The following is a 16,599-nucleotide window of genomic DNA, read 5'->3' as shown; positions in this document are numbered from 1 at the left end:
TGAATTTATCCGTTGGGTGAATAAAGGGAGGCTTATCTATTTTTAGAATTAATTTATAAAAAAAATAGAGATTCAACTCCGCAAGTCAACCATGTTTTATGGCTTTCTTAATGCATACAATTTCAACGTGGAATACAAAGAAGCTAGTGACACCCGACAACGGCAGCCTGGAACCCTAGGTTTAGAGATCGTGGGCTCGCATTTATATTTGGTCGGACATGACTTGTGGCCTTGTGGAGGGGTATAATCGAATCGAACTGAGTTGAATTTTTGGATATTTGATTTTGATTTATTTATAATCGAGTCGAGCTCGAGCTTTATTTAACGAATATATTCATGATTCACGAGTTTTTATCGAACATAAATGAGCTTAATAAATATAAATTATAAATTTAAATATTTATTAAAAATTAAATTATATATTTTAAAAAAATTATAATATTCTTGTTAAAAATTATAATTTTATTTTAATAAATAAATTTAATATATTTGTTTATGTTTTTCATAAGTAGAGTGTAAAATCTATAAATTCAATATCAAAATTATTATTTTTTTATTTAAAAGTTGATTTATGAGTTTAACGAACATGTTCACGAGCTAACGAGCCGAATATTGTGAAGCTTAAGATTGGTTTGTTTATTTTAACGAGTCTCATTAAACGAGCTCAAACGAGCTTTTATCGAATCGAGCTTCGAATAGCTCACGAGCGACTTGGCTCATTTACACCCCTAGCCTTGTGGGATGAGTTTGATCTATACATTATAAAAATAAAATATATATATTTATTTTTTTATAATATATTGATTTTTAATATAATTTTCATAAATTTTTATATTTGATCATTATTACTTATTTTTTTTATTAAACTAACTGTTGAGGCTTGAGCTCGGGTTGGCTTAGGCACTGGCCGATTGTGTTCGTGTCCCAGCGTCAATTGAAAATTTGATCGGGTTATAAGTCGACTCCACATCGTCAACGCCTAAACGCAGACGACCGGCCAACTTGTCTCGCACTCAATGGGAGACCAACTTGTCTCGCACTCAATGGGAGACCATTGACTTAATAATTACTAAACTATACATGACCGAGTACACGCTGTACCTTTCTCCTTTCTTTTCTATTTTTTTTAAAAAAAAATCAATAAAATTATGTTTTCCTATCTTATTCAGACATTAACTCCAACTATTTCTCTGGAAAATAAAAAAAACATTTTATATATAATGAAATAGTAAATGATGTCACTGGATTAAAAAAAAAAGTGTAGTTGACTTTTAAAAAATTCCATTAGCGCACCTCAAATATTTAACAGTGGCAGAAATCAGACAGTGAAATATCGGTAATTTTAAAAAACATCAGGACGGAAATAAAAAAAAAATCATGTTAGATTTTTCAACGGGTAACTGTCACTTTCACCTCGAGCCCAGTTCTTCCCTCTGGTTTGGCGGTTGGTTGGCTGTTCAACTCATCTCTTCTTCATGTCCTGATCCTCTTTCCATAAGTAGACACGCCAATCTCTGCTCCTCCCCCTCTAAATTCTCCTACCCAAAATTGCAGATTTTTCATATTGATCCTTAGTTCGGACGAAGGAAGAAGGATGGGGAGTCTCCGGCTCGCCGCCGCCGTCGCCGCGGTCTTATCCTGGGTGCTGATGCCGCCGGCGTCGGGGAGGTTCGTGGTGGAGAAGGAGAGCATCAGCGTGGTCTCTCCCGAGTCGATCAAGGGGCGTCACGACGCCTCCATCGCTAACTTCGGCGTGCCCAACTACGGCGGCACCTTGACCGGCGTCGTCATCTACCCCTCCCGGGGTCGGACCGGCTGCAACGCCTTCGAAGACGGCCCGTTCCAGTCCAAGTCCAAGCGCCCCGTCGTTCTCCTCGTCGATCGCGGAGGTAATCGATCGATCGTGTGTGCTCTGTTCTTTTTTTTTTCTTCTTCTTCTTTCTGTCCATCAATTCCTTTCTGTGAAAATCGTTCAATTCTCCAGATTGCTACTTCGCTCTGAAGGCATACAACGGGCAGCAGGCCGGCGCTGCGGCGGTCCTCGTCGCCGACACCATAGACGAGCCCCTCCTGACCATGGACGCCCCCGAAGAAAGCGACAACGAATTCGTCGAAAAGATCACCCTCCCCTCCGCCCTCATCACCCGATCTATGGGCGCGGCGCTCAAGGACGCCATCGCGAAGGGCGACGAGGAGGTGGTGGTCAAGCTGGACTGGCGGGAGTCGATGCCGCACCCCGACGAGCGGGTCGAGTACGAGTTCTGGACCAACAGCAACGACGAGTGCGGCGACCGATGCGACGAGCAGGTGAAGTTCGTCGGCGACTTCAGGGGCAACGCCCAGATCCTCGAGAAGGGAGGCTTCGCCCTCTTCACCCCGCACTACATCACCTGGTACTGCCCGGAGGCCTTCCGGGCAAGCAAGGAGTGCAAGGCGCAGTGCATCAACAACGGCCGCTACTGCGCCCCCGACCCCGAGACGGACTTCGAAGAGGGATACGACGGTAAGGACATCGTCGTCGAGAACCTCCGGCAGCTCTGCGTCCACCGAGTCGCCAACGAGAGCGGGAGGCCGTGGGCCTGGTGGGACTTCGTGACCGACTACCAGGCGAGGTGCTCCATGAAGGAGAAGAAGTACAGCAAGTCCTGCGCAGAGGCTGTCGTCTCTTCCCTGGGTAAGAAGTTTTTAGAGCCGGCTCGAAAAAAAATATTTAATTTGAACCGAACTCGAGTTCAAATTTTATTTAAATCAAGCTCGAGTTAAAATTATTTATATTTTTAAGCTTCAAATCGAATTTGAATATAGCTCAAACTTTGAGTTCGAAGCAGATTGATGCAATCTAATGTGGTTCATCAGGATTGTCTTTGGACAAGGTGACAAAGTGTATGGGAGACCCCGAAGCCGACGCTGATAACGAAGTCCTGAACATCGAGCAAGAACTTCAGGTTCCTGATTTTTCAGATTCCTTCAGTCGAGAGGCACAAATGGTTAGTCAGGCATACAACTTACGATACCGTCTTCTTCGTTCTTGTAGGTCGGCCACGGCAATCGCGGAGATGTTACTATCCTGCCCACCTTGATGATAAACAACGTTCAGTATCGAGGTTTAGATTTACATTGTTGATTCTGTCATGTTCTTACCACCCTCTTTCAAGGCTTTCTGCTGATAAAAAAAAGAACTTGTGGAAATTTCAGGGAAATTAGAGAGGACTGCTGTGCTGAAGGCAATCTGTGCAGGATTCAAAGAGTCTACTGAGCCTGTTGTTTGCTTAAACCCAGGTCAACTGATTTTGCACCTATTTTTGCCGGTTTAAAAGTTGACTAAGCATCATGTTCTTCGGCCAGTTGACTTTGCTGTGTTTTTCAGATATTGAGACGAATGAGTGTCTCACTTCGAATGGAGGTTGCTGGAAGAACACACAGCTGAATATCACTGCTTGCAAAGTACAACTAATTACCTTAGCTGAGGCATTTGAGATTTTTCTTCCTCTTGTTAGGAAGGAAGATCAGCTGATATATCTATTTTTTTTCATTTTATTTAGGATACTTTTAGGGGAAGAATCTGCGAGTGCCCTGTAGTAAACAACGTCCAATTCAGTGGAGATGGCTATAATTCTTGCATAGGTATCTGTTTTTCACAAGCGATTCTTTGTTAGAGATCTAAATTTAGGATCTTCTATATCATATCAATATAATAAACAATAATATATTTGAAAGAATCCGTAAGATAGAAATCTTAAAGACCATATGCATCTTCCTATTTTAGAATTTTATGATGATTAAGATGGTAAACAAGTTAAATCATGTCAATGTTTAAACTTATTTGATAAAGTAACCGAGCTAAATCAAATTGAGTCCAAAATGAACTAAGCTGTTAAAATGATTGTTCAAGTTTAACTTGAGCTTAGTTTGTTTATATATATTATCGAGTTCTCAATTCAAATTTGTTTGATTGTTTAAAATTTTATATACCTTATTTGATTGATTGTTGAACTTACAATACAAGATTGTTTATTCATTTTAAAATTTTTGTATTTATTTACTAGATTGATAAGAATTTTATTTATGAACATGACAAACTTTGTTCATGAATATTATTTACGGACAGTTCACAATCTAATATTAATGAGCTAAATATAAATATGTTCAAACTTATTCATTTTATTAACCTTGTAAACGAATATTTGATTCATTTACCACCCTAATGAATGATGGAATATAGTAAAATTATATGAACTGGAAACCTCAGCCCCTATTTATAACATGTACTGAATCCATTGTTTATACATGTTGGGTTTCAGCTGTGGGTCCTGGAAGATGTGCAATTGATAATGGAGGTTGCTGGAATGCTACCAGGGATAACCAGACATTCTCAGCTTGTTCAGTTCTGTCAAATTCCTTTTCTTGATCATATCATCACCATTTCAGTCCATTTTTCACCCTCAATTCATCCTTTTTCCAGTAACTTATGGATCAACTGATTCATCAAAATGCATACAGGATTCACTGCTGACGGGTTGTCGCTGCCCATATGGATTCTCTGGTGATGGCTATGAATGCCAAGGTAATTATTCCCTCTTGAATTGTAGTGATTATTGAGTGAAATCCCTATGTTAAAGTCCATCTTATCATAATTTTTCAGATATTGACGAGTGCAAGGGGAAGCTTGCTTGCAGTTGTCCTGAATGCTCCTGCAAGAACACATGGGGAGGGTATGACTGCAAGTGCAGAGGTGACCTTGTGTACATAAAGTCTGAGGACGCGTGCATCGGTAAGGAAAACATTTCGGTATTGATCAAATTCTCTTTCAAATAGGTTTGTGATTTTTTATCCTGTGCCTAAATGCAGCTAAGAATGACTCAAAGTTCTCTTTGTTTATAACACTCTTTGTGCTAGCAATTGTGGTCAGTGCTGCAATAGCAGCTTATGTATTCTACAAATACAGACTCAGGGTCAGTTTCCTAATCTCCAACAACAAACTTACTTTGAATACCTGAATTTTTTTATTCTAATACAACAGTATTTATCTTCTCTTTTTGTAGTCTTACATGGATTCTGAGATCATGGCCATCATGTCGCAGTACATGCCTCTTGACAACCACCAAAATGGGGCACAACCCTTGAGAGAAGACACAACAATATAATGAGGGTTTAGTTTGCATGGTTGTGCCTTAATTCTGCATCATCAGTCATTCTTGTTTGATTCACAGAAGTAGATATCAATGTAGATTCACAGGTTGAGCTGAAATATATCAGACGATAGATCCTGGCCAAAAGTTTTCATGTTTCATGTTTAGAAATTAATTTTGATCGTGCAGTCAACTTTCAAAGCTGATGCACGGTTGAGGATAAAAAGGTTTGTAAAAGAAACTTGCATTGGCTTTGTAGTGGGGGAGTTGCATATAGTTTTACAGGTTTGGATTTGTTGGTGGAATAATTGTGGAAGATGAAGAAACAAGGTAGTAACAAGAGGATAAGCAAATGATTGTTGTAGATCAAGCTTCGAGATCGACTACAACTCTTGTTCTTTGATAAAACACTCCTTGCAAATTATTACATTCACTCATAGTCTCTCCCACACGTCTTATAAGTCTTTGAAGCCCTAGATGTTTCAGGCTCTTGAGTCCACTTTGTTGGCCTTTAATCACTCAGATGCCCCAACCTTTCTAAGCTGACTTTATGCCATCTTTCACCTTGTCTTCAAGTCTACTATGGTGGCTTTGAAGCCATTGAACAATTAATAGCTACATGCTCCACTTTAAAGACATGGAACAATTAATAGCTACATGCTCCACTTAGGAAGTCTTTAGTTTAGATTGCGAGCGTTGTATGTTGGAAATCCTAGTTGTTAGTTGGAGAACTATGTTGGAAATCCTAGTTGTTGGTTAGAGAACACAATATCGGCATGGTCCAAGGGGAGTGTTGTTGTTAAAGCTATAAAGAACAGCCCGGTACACGAAGTTCCCGCCATACGGGGTCCTAAGGAAGGATCCATTGTACGCAACCTTACCCTGCTTTTTGCAAGAGACTGTTTCCAGGTTGTTGTTAAAGCTATATATATCCAAATTTGGTCGGCGATTAGATTTGGATAAAGTATCCTAATAGTAAATCCACAAATTGTCTCTTACCTTCAGTTTTTTTGTCTTTGTTGTATTCGGGGAGACATGTATGTAGACGGTCAATAGATGATCCAGCTATATGATATAAAACTTGATTAACAATAATAAATTAATATAAAATTTATTTAAATATAAATGATAATAATAACATAAAATGATCCATATAGCCGATCCCACCTAGTGGGATAAAACTCGGTTGTTGTTATTGCAACATTCCATTGCAACAAAGTCATTCACCATCAGATATAAAATAAACTGACCACTTATAGCAGATATAAAAAAGTATATAAATGGTTATTATTTTCTGAAAAAGAAAACAAAAATGAAAAGATAGAAAAAAAAAAAAAAAAAAAGTACCAGAGGCTTCCTCTCTAATAGTCCACCATAAATGTGCTTCACGTAGCTGATGAGTAAGATATTCAGCTTTGACACTTGCATCACCAGCTTTCAATGCAGCAAGCTTTTATCTGCTACACAGTTGCAACATTTTCCTCTGAAAATTAGGAAAACAATACAAAGCGGGTTGTGTGTCTTCAAATCTTACTGATGCTGGAGTTTTGCCGCAAAACTAAGCACATTGCATGAGATGCACCGATTGCAACTGATATCGCATGGTGTGGGCCCAATGCCTCATCCTCCATCAGGAACTTCACTTCCACGGGCACCGGCTGCACTTCTGGGAGGCCTGGAATGCCCAATTGGCAATCCCTTGCGTTTCCCCACATGTACAATTTCCCTTTATCTGGAGTTTCCAAGTTCGCCGACATGTTAGGTGATCAAAGTGAAAAAATGGAAGCAGAATGTAGGAGACAACCAGTCACCTGTAATAGCAGCTGAGGATGACCCTCCGCATGCAATCTGGACTACGTGCTCATCGGCCAAAGCCTCGATAACAAGTGGTACTTTCTGATTCTGAACAGAGGGATGGCCCAACTGACTGTGACCACCATAACCCCATGAAAGAACTTTCCCAGTGTCTGAGAAGGTCCAAAACAATAAGATAGCAATTTATGTACATAGTTTCCCTACATTAGGGTCCAATATGGACCGGACCGCCAGGTTGCTCTGGTGATTCAGACATTGCTAAATTTGGCAAAAGTCAGCAGTTTAATCCACAATATATGTGCTTTTTGTGCAAAACTGGCAATTCAGATCATTTCTTAGAATGAATAATAAATATAAATTTCAAAGACGAAAGAAAGAAAACAGGATGCCATGGCTTCATTGTACTTCAAGAGTATGAATGAACAGTAGATAAGAGAAGAGAATACATACACTGATTTACCTGTCAACGCTAAAGAATGGTAACCACCAGCTGCTATCTGAACTATTTGATGTTCGTCAATGCCTGGAATAGGATGTGGTCTCCAATCACTTAAGTTATTTCCTCTACCAAGCTCACAATTTGAATTTGCTGCAGAAAAAGATCAGGGTGATTCTTCTTCAAAGTCACAGGAAGAAAAAAAATGCAAAAAGCAAATATGAAGGAAATAGTTTGAGCATCTTTCAGTGAAAACGATGGCAAAACCAATGAGAATGCAAGCTCAAAGCTGAGTGTATATCAACCAACACACTACCAATCAAAGAAACCACAAAAATATCATACAAACATTCAAAATTCCAAATAATATCCAAGCTATCAGATGCACCGCAGTGGTGAGATTAATACCCATTCTTCCTTCTTGAGCCAATTTCAATAGCTAGATGTCTAAGGGCTCATATAACAGAAGATTAAAAAACAATCAAAATTTTATCTAAAATTGTACATAATTATTTGAATTATTCTCAGCGAGTCTTTCTTTGATTTGTGTTTAGTAAAAGTCAGAGTCAACTATGGCATGAGTGAAAAATACTCATATATCAGTACAAAACCCTTACCTCCCCAGTTCCATATATGACCATCTGAAGTAAGTGCCATTGTGAAAAAACCACCACAGCAAACCGCTGCAACAGGGACAGGCAGTGCGTTTACTCTAGAAGGAATGCTAAGAGAACCAGCTTCACCAGGACCTCCACCGCTTCCAAGGCCTAGCCTACCTTCTCCTTCATCACGGCCCCAAGTAAAAAGCTCACCTGTACTCATGCATAGCAAAACAAAATTAAATAGATGAAAATCCGGGAGAAGGTTTGGCAAGCTAAAAGAAAATTAATTTTCCTATGATTTATGTACCCCCATAATATGTTCCACTGTCTCATTACACTTTTTTTTGCAATTTAGCGACTTAGTATGTTCCAAATAGTCATCTCGGTTTTCACTAGCAACCCCTTTATTAAATCTAGAATATGACACCAAAACATTCTGAAAGGCTGCAAATAAGACTCACCCGCATTACCATTGAAGAGAAATTTGACAAATTGCATATCTGCTATTTAAGAAATTTATTTACTCATTACATGAAAATACGGATAAAGCAACAAGCCAAGAGTGTCTAGAATGACCCAGTATCAATGGAGTGAACCACCATCAACGGCCAAAGGATTCCATTATGTCAAAATGTGAGAATGAAAAATATAAATAAAAAAACACATAAAAATCGCCATATTTTATACATTTATAATCCATCAAAGATATTGGACTCAGTATAAGGCATCTTTGCTTGAATCCCCCCAACTTCATCAAGCCCATGGGTATCATTGCATGCTCTTTAGAGTATTCAATTAGTAAGTCTCATCAGATTTAATTTTTTAGAATATTGACCTATGTCATGATACGAAAGAGAAAATTGAAGTCATTTCAAAACCAAATAGTTCACCTGTTCAACCTTGGAACCAGGGGCAAACTAGTCTAGTATGATGCAGGAGAAAACCAGGATGGACTGAATTTTGGCCTCAGTACAACAAGAAAACCAGGGAACCAGCAGAACCACTGGTTCACAGGCTGGTTCCATTTTAAAAGCACTAGAGAATGGACAAAAGATAACGGTGATAAGAAAGGCAAATGTCTGCTTATATATCAAGAGACAAGGATTAGAATCTTCAACTCTGAAAGCAAGTACAACTGCAAATGCTAGTGTGGCAATGATAATAACAAGAACTTTAATAAGACATAAGCACAAAGTAAATAAGACAGCAGTAAGTAATTGGGGGAATTAAAATTGTCATCCTCTACAAAACACTGAAACAATCAGATGCAATCACAATAACAGGGCATTGCATTTCAAAGCTTAACAACACACAACTCTATCCTTGTCAAGCAAATTGAGTTGTAAAACATATCTCCAAAAATATTTTAAATCACATGAGACTATTTACTCCAATTAGATGTGCAATTCAACATGGATAGTTGCGAGATGACTTGCAATTCAACATAGAATAGTTGTTGAGACGACAAAGAAATATTGTAACAACAGCCATTTTCCAGGGTAAAACTTTTAATGAATACTGCAAGGAAGGATCCTATTTTTAAATAACTTTTACTGCAGATAGCTTCGAAAGGGAAAGTTAAAGAGTTCTTGGCTTCCTATATGCACTTATCACTCTCCAAACCACAGGGAAGGTACAGGTCATTGAGACAGAAAAACAAGAAAGTTAAGACAGACATTATGAAACAGCATATTCCATGATGGAAAAAAAAAAAATCAGGGCTTAAGCCTGCTAGGAAACATGTTACATAATGGAAGTCTGGAGGAAGAGAAAGTACAAGAACTGGATGACTCAGAACTCTTTAAAAAATGAAAGAGAGATAAAGGTTTTTACCTGAACTAGTAATAGCTGCCGTATGGGCTCCACTAGTAGCAAGATGAGATATTTTTTCTGTCCAAGGAGCTTTTATGAGTCTCGGAAGCAATTCACTATGATAGACTGAATGCCCAAGAGCTCCAAACCCACCATAACCCCTGAAAACTTCACCCAATTAAGAAGCAGCGTCACTCTGCTAATCCAGCAGATTAATACAGTGGATTCGTGAATAGTCATCCAAATAAAAGATACCATAAATAGAGCAAATACTAAAATTCATACCTAGGACCATGAATTTTATACTATTAATGTAGGATGAAAGAGAAGAAAAATTGAAATAAAAGGAGAATGTAGAAAATGGAGAAAGAGTAATAAATTGAGAACTCAATGTAGACAACACAATTAATCAACTGAAAAATAGATATATTTGTTTTTCAATGAAATAACACCTATATATATTCCACGAACTCATCTAGAACTTATCCAAGTGCTAGGAATTAGGGATAACATCGGCCCACTAAAATGTATCCAATGTTAGGGAATAGCAATAACATAGACCTACAAACTTGTGGAATGCTAGAACTAGTGATACTTATCCATTGGTAAGAAAAAATGGAATAAACATCGATACTGACCACGTGAAGACCTCTCCAGACCGTGTAAGGGCGGTGGAATGGATCCCTCCAAGGGCAATACTCCGAACATCTTCGAGGTTAGGGTTCAAGGAAGGTACGAACAGAGATATCTCATCGCCGAAGCCGAGTCTCCCACCGTCGCCCTTCCCCCAAATCCAAAACTTCCCATCAACGAGCAATGCGGAATGGAAGAGCCCGCACGAGATCCCCACTTCGACGTTGGCGTCAGGGTCGGAGCTGCTCTGTGAAGGAAGGCAGCCTTGGATAGGTGCGAGGTGGAAGTTGGAAGGAAGACGGAGAGTGGCCACGGGGGACGGATAGAAGCGGACCTCCTCCTTTCCGCCGCCAAGCTGGCCGGAACTGCCGCGGCCCCACGAGAGGACCTGCACGATCGACGATGGCGCACAGGATTCAACGTCGGTGTGGCTCCACAAAAGAGGTCCTGCTGCGGAAACGCCCTCGGCAGCGGTGGACAGGTAGCGGAAAGAGCGGAGGAAGGAGATGGAGCGGAAGAGGGCCGCCGCCATTGGGGGGTGGGGGCGGGCGGCGGCGGCGGGTTGGCTGACAGAGAGGGTTTGAGAGAGGTTTCAACCGCTGTTGTCAAGAATGTCCTAACTTTACAAAATTGCCCTCTAAATATGATTATAATTCATTCAACGGCCATTATATAATATCATTAAGAAAGGCACTGTTACACCATTCACATATCCAAAATTTAAAATTTAAGATAAAAAAATTATTTTATTAGATTTAGATATTTATTTTTCACTACATGATACATCAATTTTCCTATAATTTATCATATATTTATTTTTTATTATTTTTTTTCTTTTCTTCATATTTTTTATTATTAGATGGAGGAAAGAGATAGAGGGGAGAGAAATTTTTTATTTATAAAGGAAGGAGAGAGAAATTTTTTATTATTAGAGGGAGGAGAGAGAAATAATATTTTAATGTTTAGAAAATGGAATCTATTCCCTAAATTTAAAAAATTGCTATTCATAAAATGTATATTTAGGGTATGAGTAGGGTACCTGATGTGGATATTTTTTTAATGTAAAATGTAAAATTTAAAGTAAAAATTTAATTTAGGATAATTGATGTGAATGTAATTGGTAGATTTTTTTAATATATATAATTTCGATTTTCATCTGATTAATTTTGAAAATAACAACATTCTTTCGTACTTCACTAACGGCTAAATATAGCATTAGGTCACCAGGTCAAATTTGATATGTCTTCGTTTCCTTTATATTTTTATCATACTAGTTAATAATCATTTGTAATTTACATCTTCTGTATCTAGAAATAAATTGACAAAAATACTAGAACAAGTAAATCATCTTTTACCATACTAATAACTAAATATAGACTCCTAAGACATAATTATGTTGGTTATAATATGAATAATTCATAAAATTGAACTGCTAGTGTGATGGTCAACTTTATTTTTTTATTTATTCCTCCTCAATGAGACAGTCGTGGATGAACCGCTAGTGTAATGGATTTCACCATTTTTACAAAACTATAGGCTAAATATAGGATGATATTTAAAAAAATAACCTCTAAAATATTTGTCCCATTTAAAATTTAAATTAGTCATTCTATTATTTTTTAAAAAAATATTTTACTACCACGTCATATTTATAAAAAAAAAATAGAATCATTTTATTAGTACCTGGATTGAATGAATGCATTATCTTAGAGAAAAGGCAATACTAAAATTTGTCATTTACAACAAACATGATAAAATGCGATAGTCTTTAATTATTATAATGAATATTATAAATAACTATAATGCATATTGTAATAACTATAACAATAGTTACTTCATTAATATTAGAATAAAAAATTTTAAGATATATATATATATATATATATATATATATATATATATATATATATATATATATATATATATATATATATATTTATTTATTTATTTATGAATTTGTTACGTTGCGGACCTTCCAATACGGACTCGTTCGGACATGACTCGAGACACCTCCAATGCATTGGAGGCATCTTCGTCATTTTTTTTTCATAGTGTTAGGCGCCTCGATGAAATTGGAGACGCCTTTGTCATTTTTTTTATAGTGTTGAGACGCCTAGATTTCATCTAGGCGCGTCAATTCAATATAGTGTATATATTTTATTATTTTTTTATTTTTTTTAACTTGGGGATTAAGTCAATTAGATTTTATCTAGGATTTAAGAATTGAGTTATAACATTCAAATTTTTAAAAAAATAAAATTAAAAAAATTTATATGCTCATGGGTCACTATAAGAAAAAAGTTAAAAAGACAACGCAACATTTTTTTTATGTATTGTCTATATAGTTTAAAAAAAAAACATTGTTAAAAACACTATTATTAAAAGTCCGTTTAAAAACAACGCTTAAAAAATATGATCATTTTTTGTAAAGACATTGCTTTTGCAATGCCTAAAAAACATTGTGATTTTTTTACAAAGACAATAAATTTACAATGCTTAAAAAGGATTGTCTTTTTAAAATATAATTTTTTTAATAAAAGATCAATCTATTTACAAAACCGTTATCTACTATATTTACATCATGAATTACTTAATTAAACTCTTATAGATAATACCAATTAAAATACCATAAATCAATTTTTTTACTATTGAACCATAAATGTGTCATACAATTCAAACAAAAAATATGTAAATATAATTCACAAACTTTGGATCCATATTAAATGTATATAAAAGCAAAAACCCTACATACTAGACATGCATATTAGTTCCAATATATCATGCTTCTTAGGGCATCTCCAATAATTAAACCTCTTCGTAAGCTTTTTTTAGTTTCCAATATGCCACATCAATACCACATCAAAAATAGAAAAACCTGTTATTCTCTCCACAATCAAAAAACCTCCATACAACTTTTTTTGTGGGTCCTACATTACAAATCATACATCTTTATTTTTATTTTTCCATTTAATATCTCTATATAATTTTTACTTAATATTTTATTTAATTCTGATCCTGTCCGAGCGCTGAATCAACGGACGCTGGGGACGTGACACTCCCTGTTGTCTCCTCATATGCTCCGGTGATCCTGCAGCAAAACCGAGCCGGGTGGGGTTTCCCGGCGACGGCCCTCCGACGATCAAGTCAGGCAAAGGGGAAACAAGGAGGTGGCTCCGAAGATCCAAGATTGCATACTTCCGGCGAAGTCTGAGGGCTCTTATATAGAGTTATGGTGAGCTTGGTGCACACACATCGAGACGTACACGTGTCCTGCACCATACTTCAGTATGGGCTTGTCAGAAGAGCGTGTCTGACGCCATACTACTACAGTCCAAGCACCTCCTTGATGGGACAGAAGAACCTTCCATCGTACGATTCTGCGTATGGCATGGTCATCGAACATGCCTGTTGTCAGCGACAGAGGTTACTAGGATGACGTCCCTACTGTCCCGTGTCTTTTGGTTTCATCCTCTCGAGCCAAGCGTCCAGCTGCTCGGCGACTTCTTATCTTCGACCCGTCGTAGATGTTGGTCCGTCCGGGGGAGATTCATGGTCCCCTGCTCGGACGAACACTCTTGTCTTGTTGCCTGACTCCTTGGCCGAGCGGACAGACCGCTCGGCCTTGTACCCTTGCCTTGGGCCACGGCCGAGCGGACCACCCGCTCGGCAATATAGCCTTTTTACCTTGGCGTCTGAAACCCGGGCTCATGGCCGGGTTACAGTTCCTTCTGCTGGAGGGCATGGCCGGGCGATCAGCATAGGGTGCCCGCTCGGCGAGCCCACGGGGTTGACTCCCCTTGACTCCTGACCCCTACGTATCGTTGACCCTTTGCCCATGAGGACCCCTCGGCCTTATCACCGGATCACTTGCATTCCCCTCAAGTCTAGTCGAAGGAGGCGCTAAGTCCGACTGACTGGACTTCCGGTCTGACTGAGTAACGGCGCTCGGACGACCCGTGGAATGCTCGTCCGTTCGGCTTACATTCTTCACCACGCCCGTTCGGCGCTATTAACGGATGGACGGTCAACGCTGATGCCTTTGGGATCCCCTCGGAATGCGTGCCAAATCCTTCCCATTAAAGCCGAGCACGCGCGCTATGCGCGGTAATGGTGCTCATTAAATATGCCACAGGCGGTAGCGCCACGTGGCGTCTCTGATGCCGTCAGCGTACGGCGGCGGCGTTACCTCCGATGGGACAGCCGATGTTTGGAATGGACAGTTAGATGCGGGCATTGATTCGCATGACCTGCATCTAACGGCTTAGGCCGCTCGGGCCTGCCCCTATAAAGTCCCTCCTTCTCCCCCTGCCGCATTTCTACCTTCGCGTGTTTCACAGCTCTCCTTCCTCCGGCGACCTTGTTTTTCTGCCTCCCGACGATCTCCAGCGCCCTCGCAGCCCACTTTTCCGATCGTCATCTCCCATGTAAGCTCTGCTCTCCTGTTATTCCGTCATTCCTCCGCGTCTTTCCTTAGTTGTTCCTCCTTCTGCTTTATTTCAAGTATTCGCCGTCTGTTTCCTCGCTTCTTTCCGTCTTTTATTTCTCTTACTCTTCCGACCATGGCGAGCACTTCACAACCGCCTACCTCCGCCCCTTGTCTTTGGTATATGGCCACGGAGAGCCGGTTTGATGAGGAAGATGCCCTACGCCTCGTTCGTACTTATGAGTCCCCCACTGACCTTGAAATAATATTAGCCACTCCTTCCGACCGGCCCAATAACCCGCCGTCCGGCACTGTTTGCTTTTTCTGGGATCAATTTTTGGCTGGCCTGCGGTGTCCTCTACATCGCTTCATCTTGCAAATATGTAATTACTTCTGCCTCCCGCTCGGCCAACTCGTTCCGAACTCCATTAGGCTGCTGTACAAGGTGGTGATTCTTTTCAAGCTGAACGACATCCCCCTGGACCCCAAAATCTTCCATTACTTCTACTATCCAAAACAATCCGAGTGGGGCACCTTCATTTTCCAAACTAGGATTGGTTTTATTCTTTTTAGCAATATGCCGAGCACCAACAAGCACTGGAAGGAATACTTTTTCTATGTGTGTTTCCCCGAGCCGCCACCTTTCCGAACCAAGTGGCAGACTACGGTGCCGACCCAACCAGAGCTCGGCAAATACAAGAGCGATCCGGCCTACCTCCATGCAGCTAACCGCCTGGTCGGCCAACGATACGGCATTGATAAGCTGCTCCTTAAGGGAGTGATGTACTTGTTCGGCTTATCTCCCGTTCGGGCTGGCATTCCCTGCAACATGGGTAAGGATTACTCTTTACCTTTCTCCTTTGCTCTAACTGATTTATTTTTCTTTTCTGCAGCCGAGATCATGTGGCGTGCTAAAGCTACCGAGCGCCTGAAGTTGAGAGCCGCTGAGATTGAGGCGGCTACTGAAAAGGAGGTCGCTGCACGGGGGCTTGTCCCAGCCAGCTCGGGGGCTGAAGGGACACAGTCCGCCCCTAAAGTATCAGTCGCTCGGGCCCCCGTACACGAAGCCGTGGGTGACGCTACTTCATCTACCCTGGTCGGGGTGGAGATTCTTCCTATTGATGACGCTCCACTAAGGACCCGGAAGAAGCGCCGGACGGACCCACCGCCACCATCGGTCCCTTCTGGTAAACAGTTTTCTGAGCGTAGTGGTATTCCTCCCGAGCGGGAAGAAGGGGCTCCAGCGTCCGTTGAGGCGCTCTCTTTGGATCGAACACCCTCCCAGTTTGGCTTGCCCGCGGCGCTCCCCGAAGTGGAACCTACTGATTCTCTCCCCCGCACCCGCCGTCGCCTTAGGCGCTTGGGTGACCTTTCTACTATTGGAGGGCCTTCCGGCCAGGCCGCTGAGACCCAGGATGATCCGAGCGGCCTTCGGGTGATCAAGACCGTTCTGCGCTTTCCCTCAGAGGAACACCTTTTGGCGGTCGATCGGCCCGCGAGCCCCGAGCAACAAATTACGCTAACAGGGCCTCTTGCCAAAGTTTGGGAGGATGTCCGGCTTCGCGTCGCGCTCATGACTCCCAGTTAGTTGGGAGACAACAATCTACAGCAGGCCACCGGGGTATGTTCTCTCTCCCCTGGTGTTCCTTTTTAATCAATCTTTGACATCCCTTCTTCTGCGCAGACCTGGGTAGAACAGATTGCAATTAGCAATCGCCTGGCTGAGCTGGAAAACGAGCTGAAAAAGCT

The 16,599-nt window shown here is 40.4% G+C and overlaps 2 protein-coding genes across 6 annotated transcripts; one reads left to right on the top strand and one right to left on the bottom strand.

The window, feature by feature from the left end:
- The first annotated feature begins 1,477 nt into the window (after positions 1 to 1,477).
- On the top strand, positions 1,478 to 5,423 carry LOC122046326 (vacuolar-sorting receptor 6-like). Its single transcript, XM_042606960.1, has 12 exons — positions 1,478 to 1,889; positions 1,985 to 2,674; positions 2,857 to 2,945; positions 3,035 to 3,104; positions 3,196 to 3,279; positions 3,368 to 3,444; positions 3,543 to 3,624; positions 4,302 to 4,384; positions 4,501 to 4,564; positions 4,643 to 4,771; positions 4,849 to 4,952; positions 5,043 to 5,423. Exons 1-12 carry the CDS (start codon positions 1,595 to 1,597, stop codon positions 5,142 to 5,144), a joined length of 1,869 nt encoding a protein of 622 aa, XP_042462894.1. The 5' UTR covers positions 1,478 to 1,594; the 3' UTR covers positions 5,145 to 5,423.
- Positions 5,424 to 6,330: 907 nt separating this feature from the next.
- Positions 6,331 to 11,066, bottom strand: LOC122046328 (RCC1 domain-containing protein RUG3, mitochondrial-like). 5 transcript variants are annotated; one of them, XM_042606962.1, is made up of 7 exons: positions 10,433 to 11,063; positions 9,816 to 9,955; positions 7,998 to 8,192; positions 7,405 to 7,533; positions 6,941 to 7,096; positions 6,664 to 6,861; positions 6,331 to 6,589 (listed from the first exon to the last, which is right to left on the bottom strand). In XM_042606962.1, the coding sequence occupies exons 1-7, from the start codon at positions 10,957 to 10,959 to the stop codon at positions 6,567 to 6,569; spliced, it is 1,368 nt and encodes a 455-aa protein (XP_042462896.1). In that variant the 5' UTR covers positions 10,960 to 11,063; the 3' UTR covers positions 6,331 to 6,566. The 5 variants fall into 5 exon arrangements, 4 of the variants coding, with proteins under 4 accessions (XP_042462896.1, XP_042462897.1, XP_042462898.1 ...); XM_042606963.1 differs by having other exon boundaries at positions 6,331 to 6,586; XM_042606964.1 differs by having other exon boundaries at positions 6,335 to 6,589; positions 9,816 to 9,962; positions 10,433 to 10,639.
- Positions 11,067 to 16,599: the final 5,533 nt, after the last annotated feature.

This window comes from Zingiber officinale, chromosome 2B, assembly GCF_018446385.1.
Source record: "Zingiber officinale cultivar Zhangliang chromosome 2B, Zo_v1.1, whole genome shotgun sequence".
NCBI classification, from domain to species: domain Eukaryota; kingdom Viridiplantae; phylum Streptophyta; class Magnoliopsida; order Zingiberales; family Zingiberaceae; genus Zingiber; species Zingiber officinale.
This window is presented reverse-complemented; position numbering and strand designations above follow the sequence as displayed.

Bases quoted from the DNA above. Each gene is read 5' to 3' on its own strand.
- LOC122046326 (XM_042606960.1), top strand. From the start codon at position 1,595: ATGGGGAGTCTCCGGCTCGCCGCCGCCGTCGCCGCGGTCTTATCCTGG. The intron at 2,946-3,034 runs GTTCCTGATTTT...TCGTTCTTGTAG, and splicing joins ACATCGAGCAAGAACTTCAG to GTCGGCCACGGCAATCGCGG. The intron at 4,565-4,642 runs GTAATTATTCCC...ATAATTTTTCAG, and splicing joins TGATGGCTATGAATGCCAAG to ATATTGACGAGTGCAAGGGG.
- LOC122046328 (XM_042606962.1), bottom strand. From the start codon at position 10,959: ATGGCGGCGGCCCTCTTCCGCTCCATCTCCTTCCTCCGCTCTTTCCGC. The intron at 9,956-10,432 runs GTCAGTATCGAT...TGAAGTTTTCAG, and splicing joins TCTGGAGAGGTCTTCACGTG to GGGTTATGGTGGGTTTGGAG. The intron at 6,862-6,940 runs GTGACTGGTTGT...TGGAAACTCCAG, and splicing joins ATCCTCAGCTGCTATTACAG to ATAAAGGGAAATTGTACATG.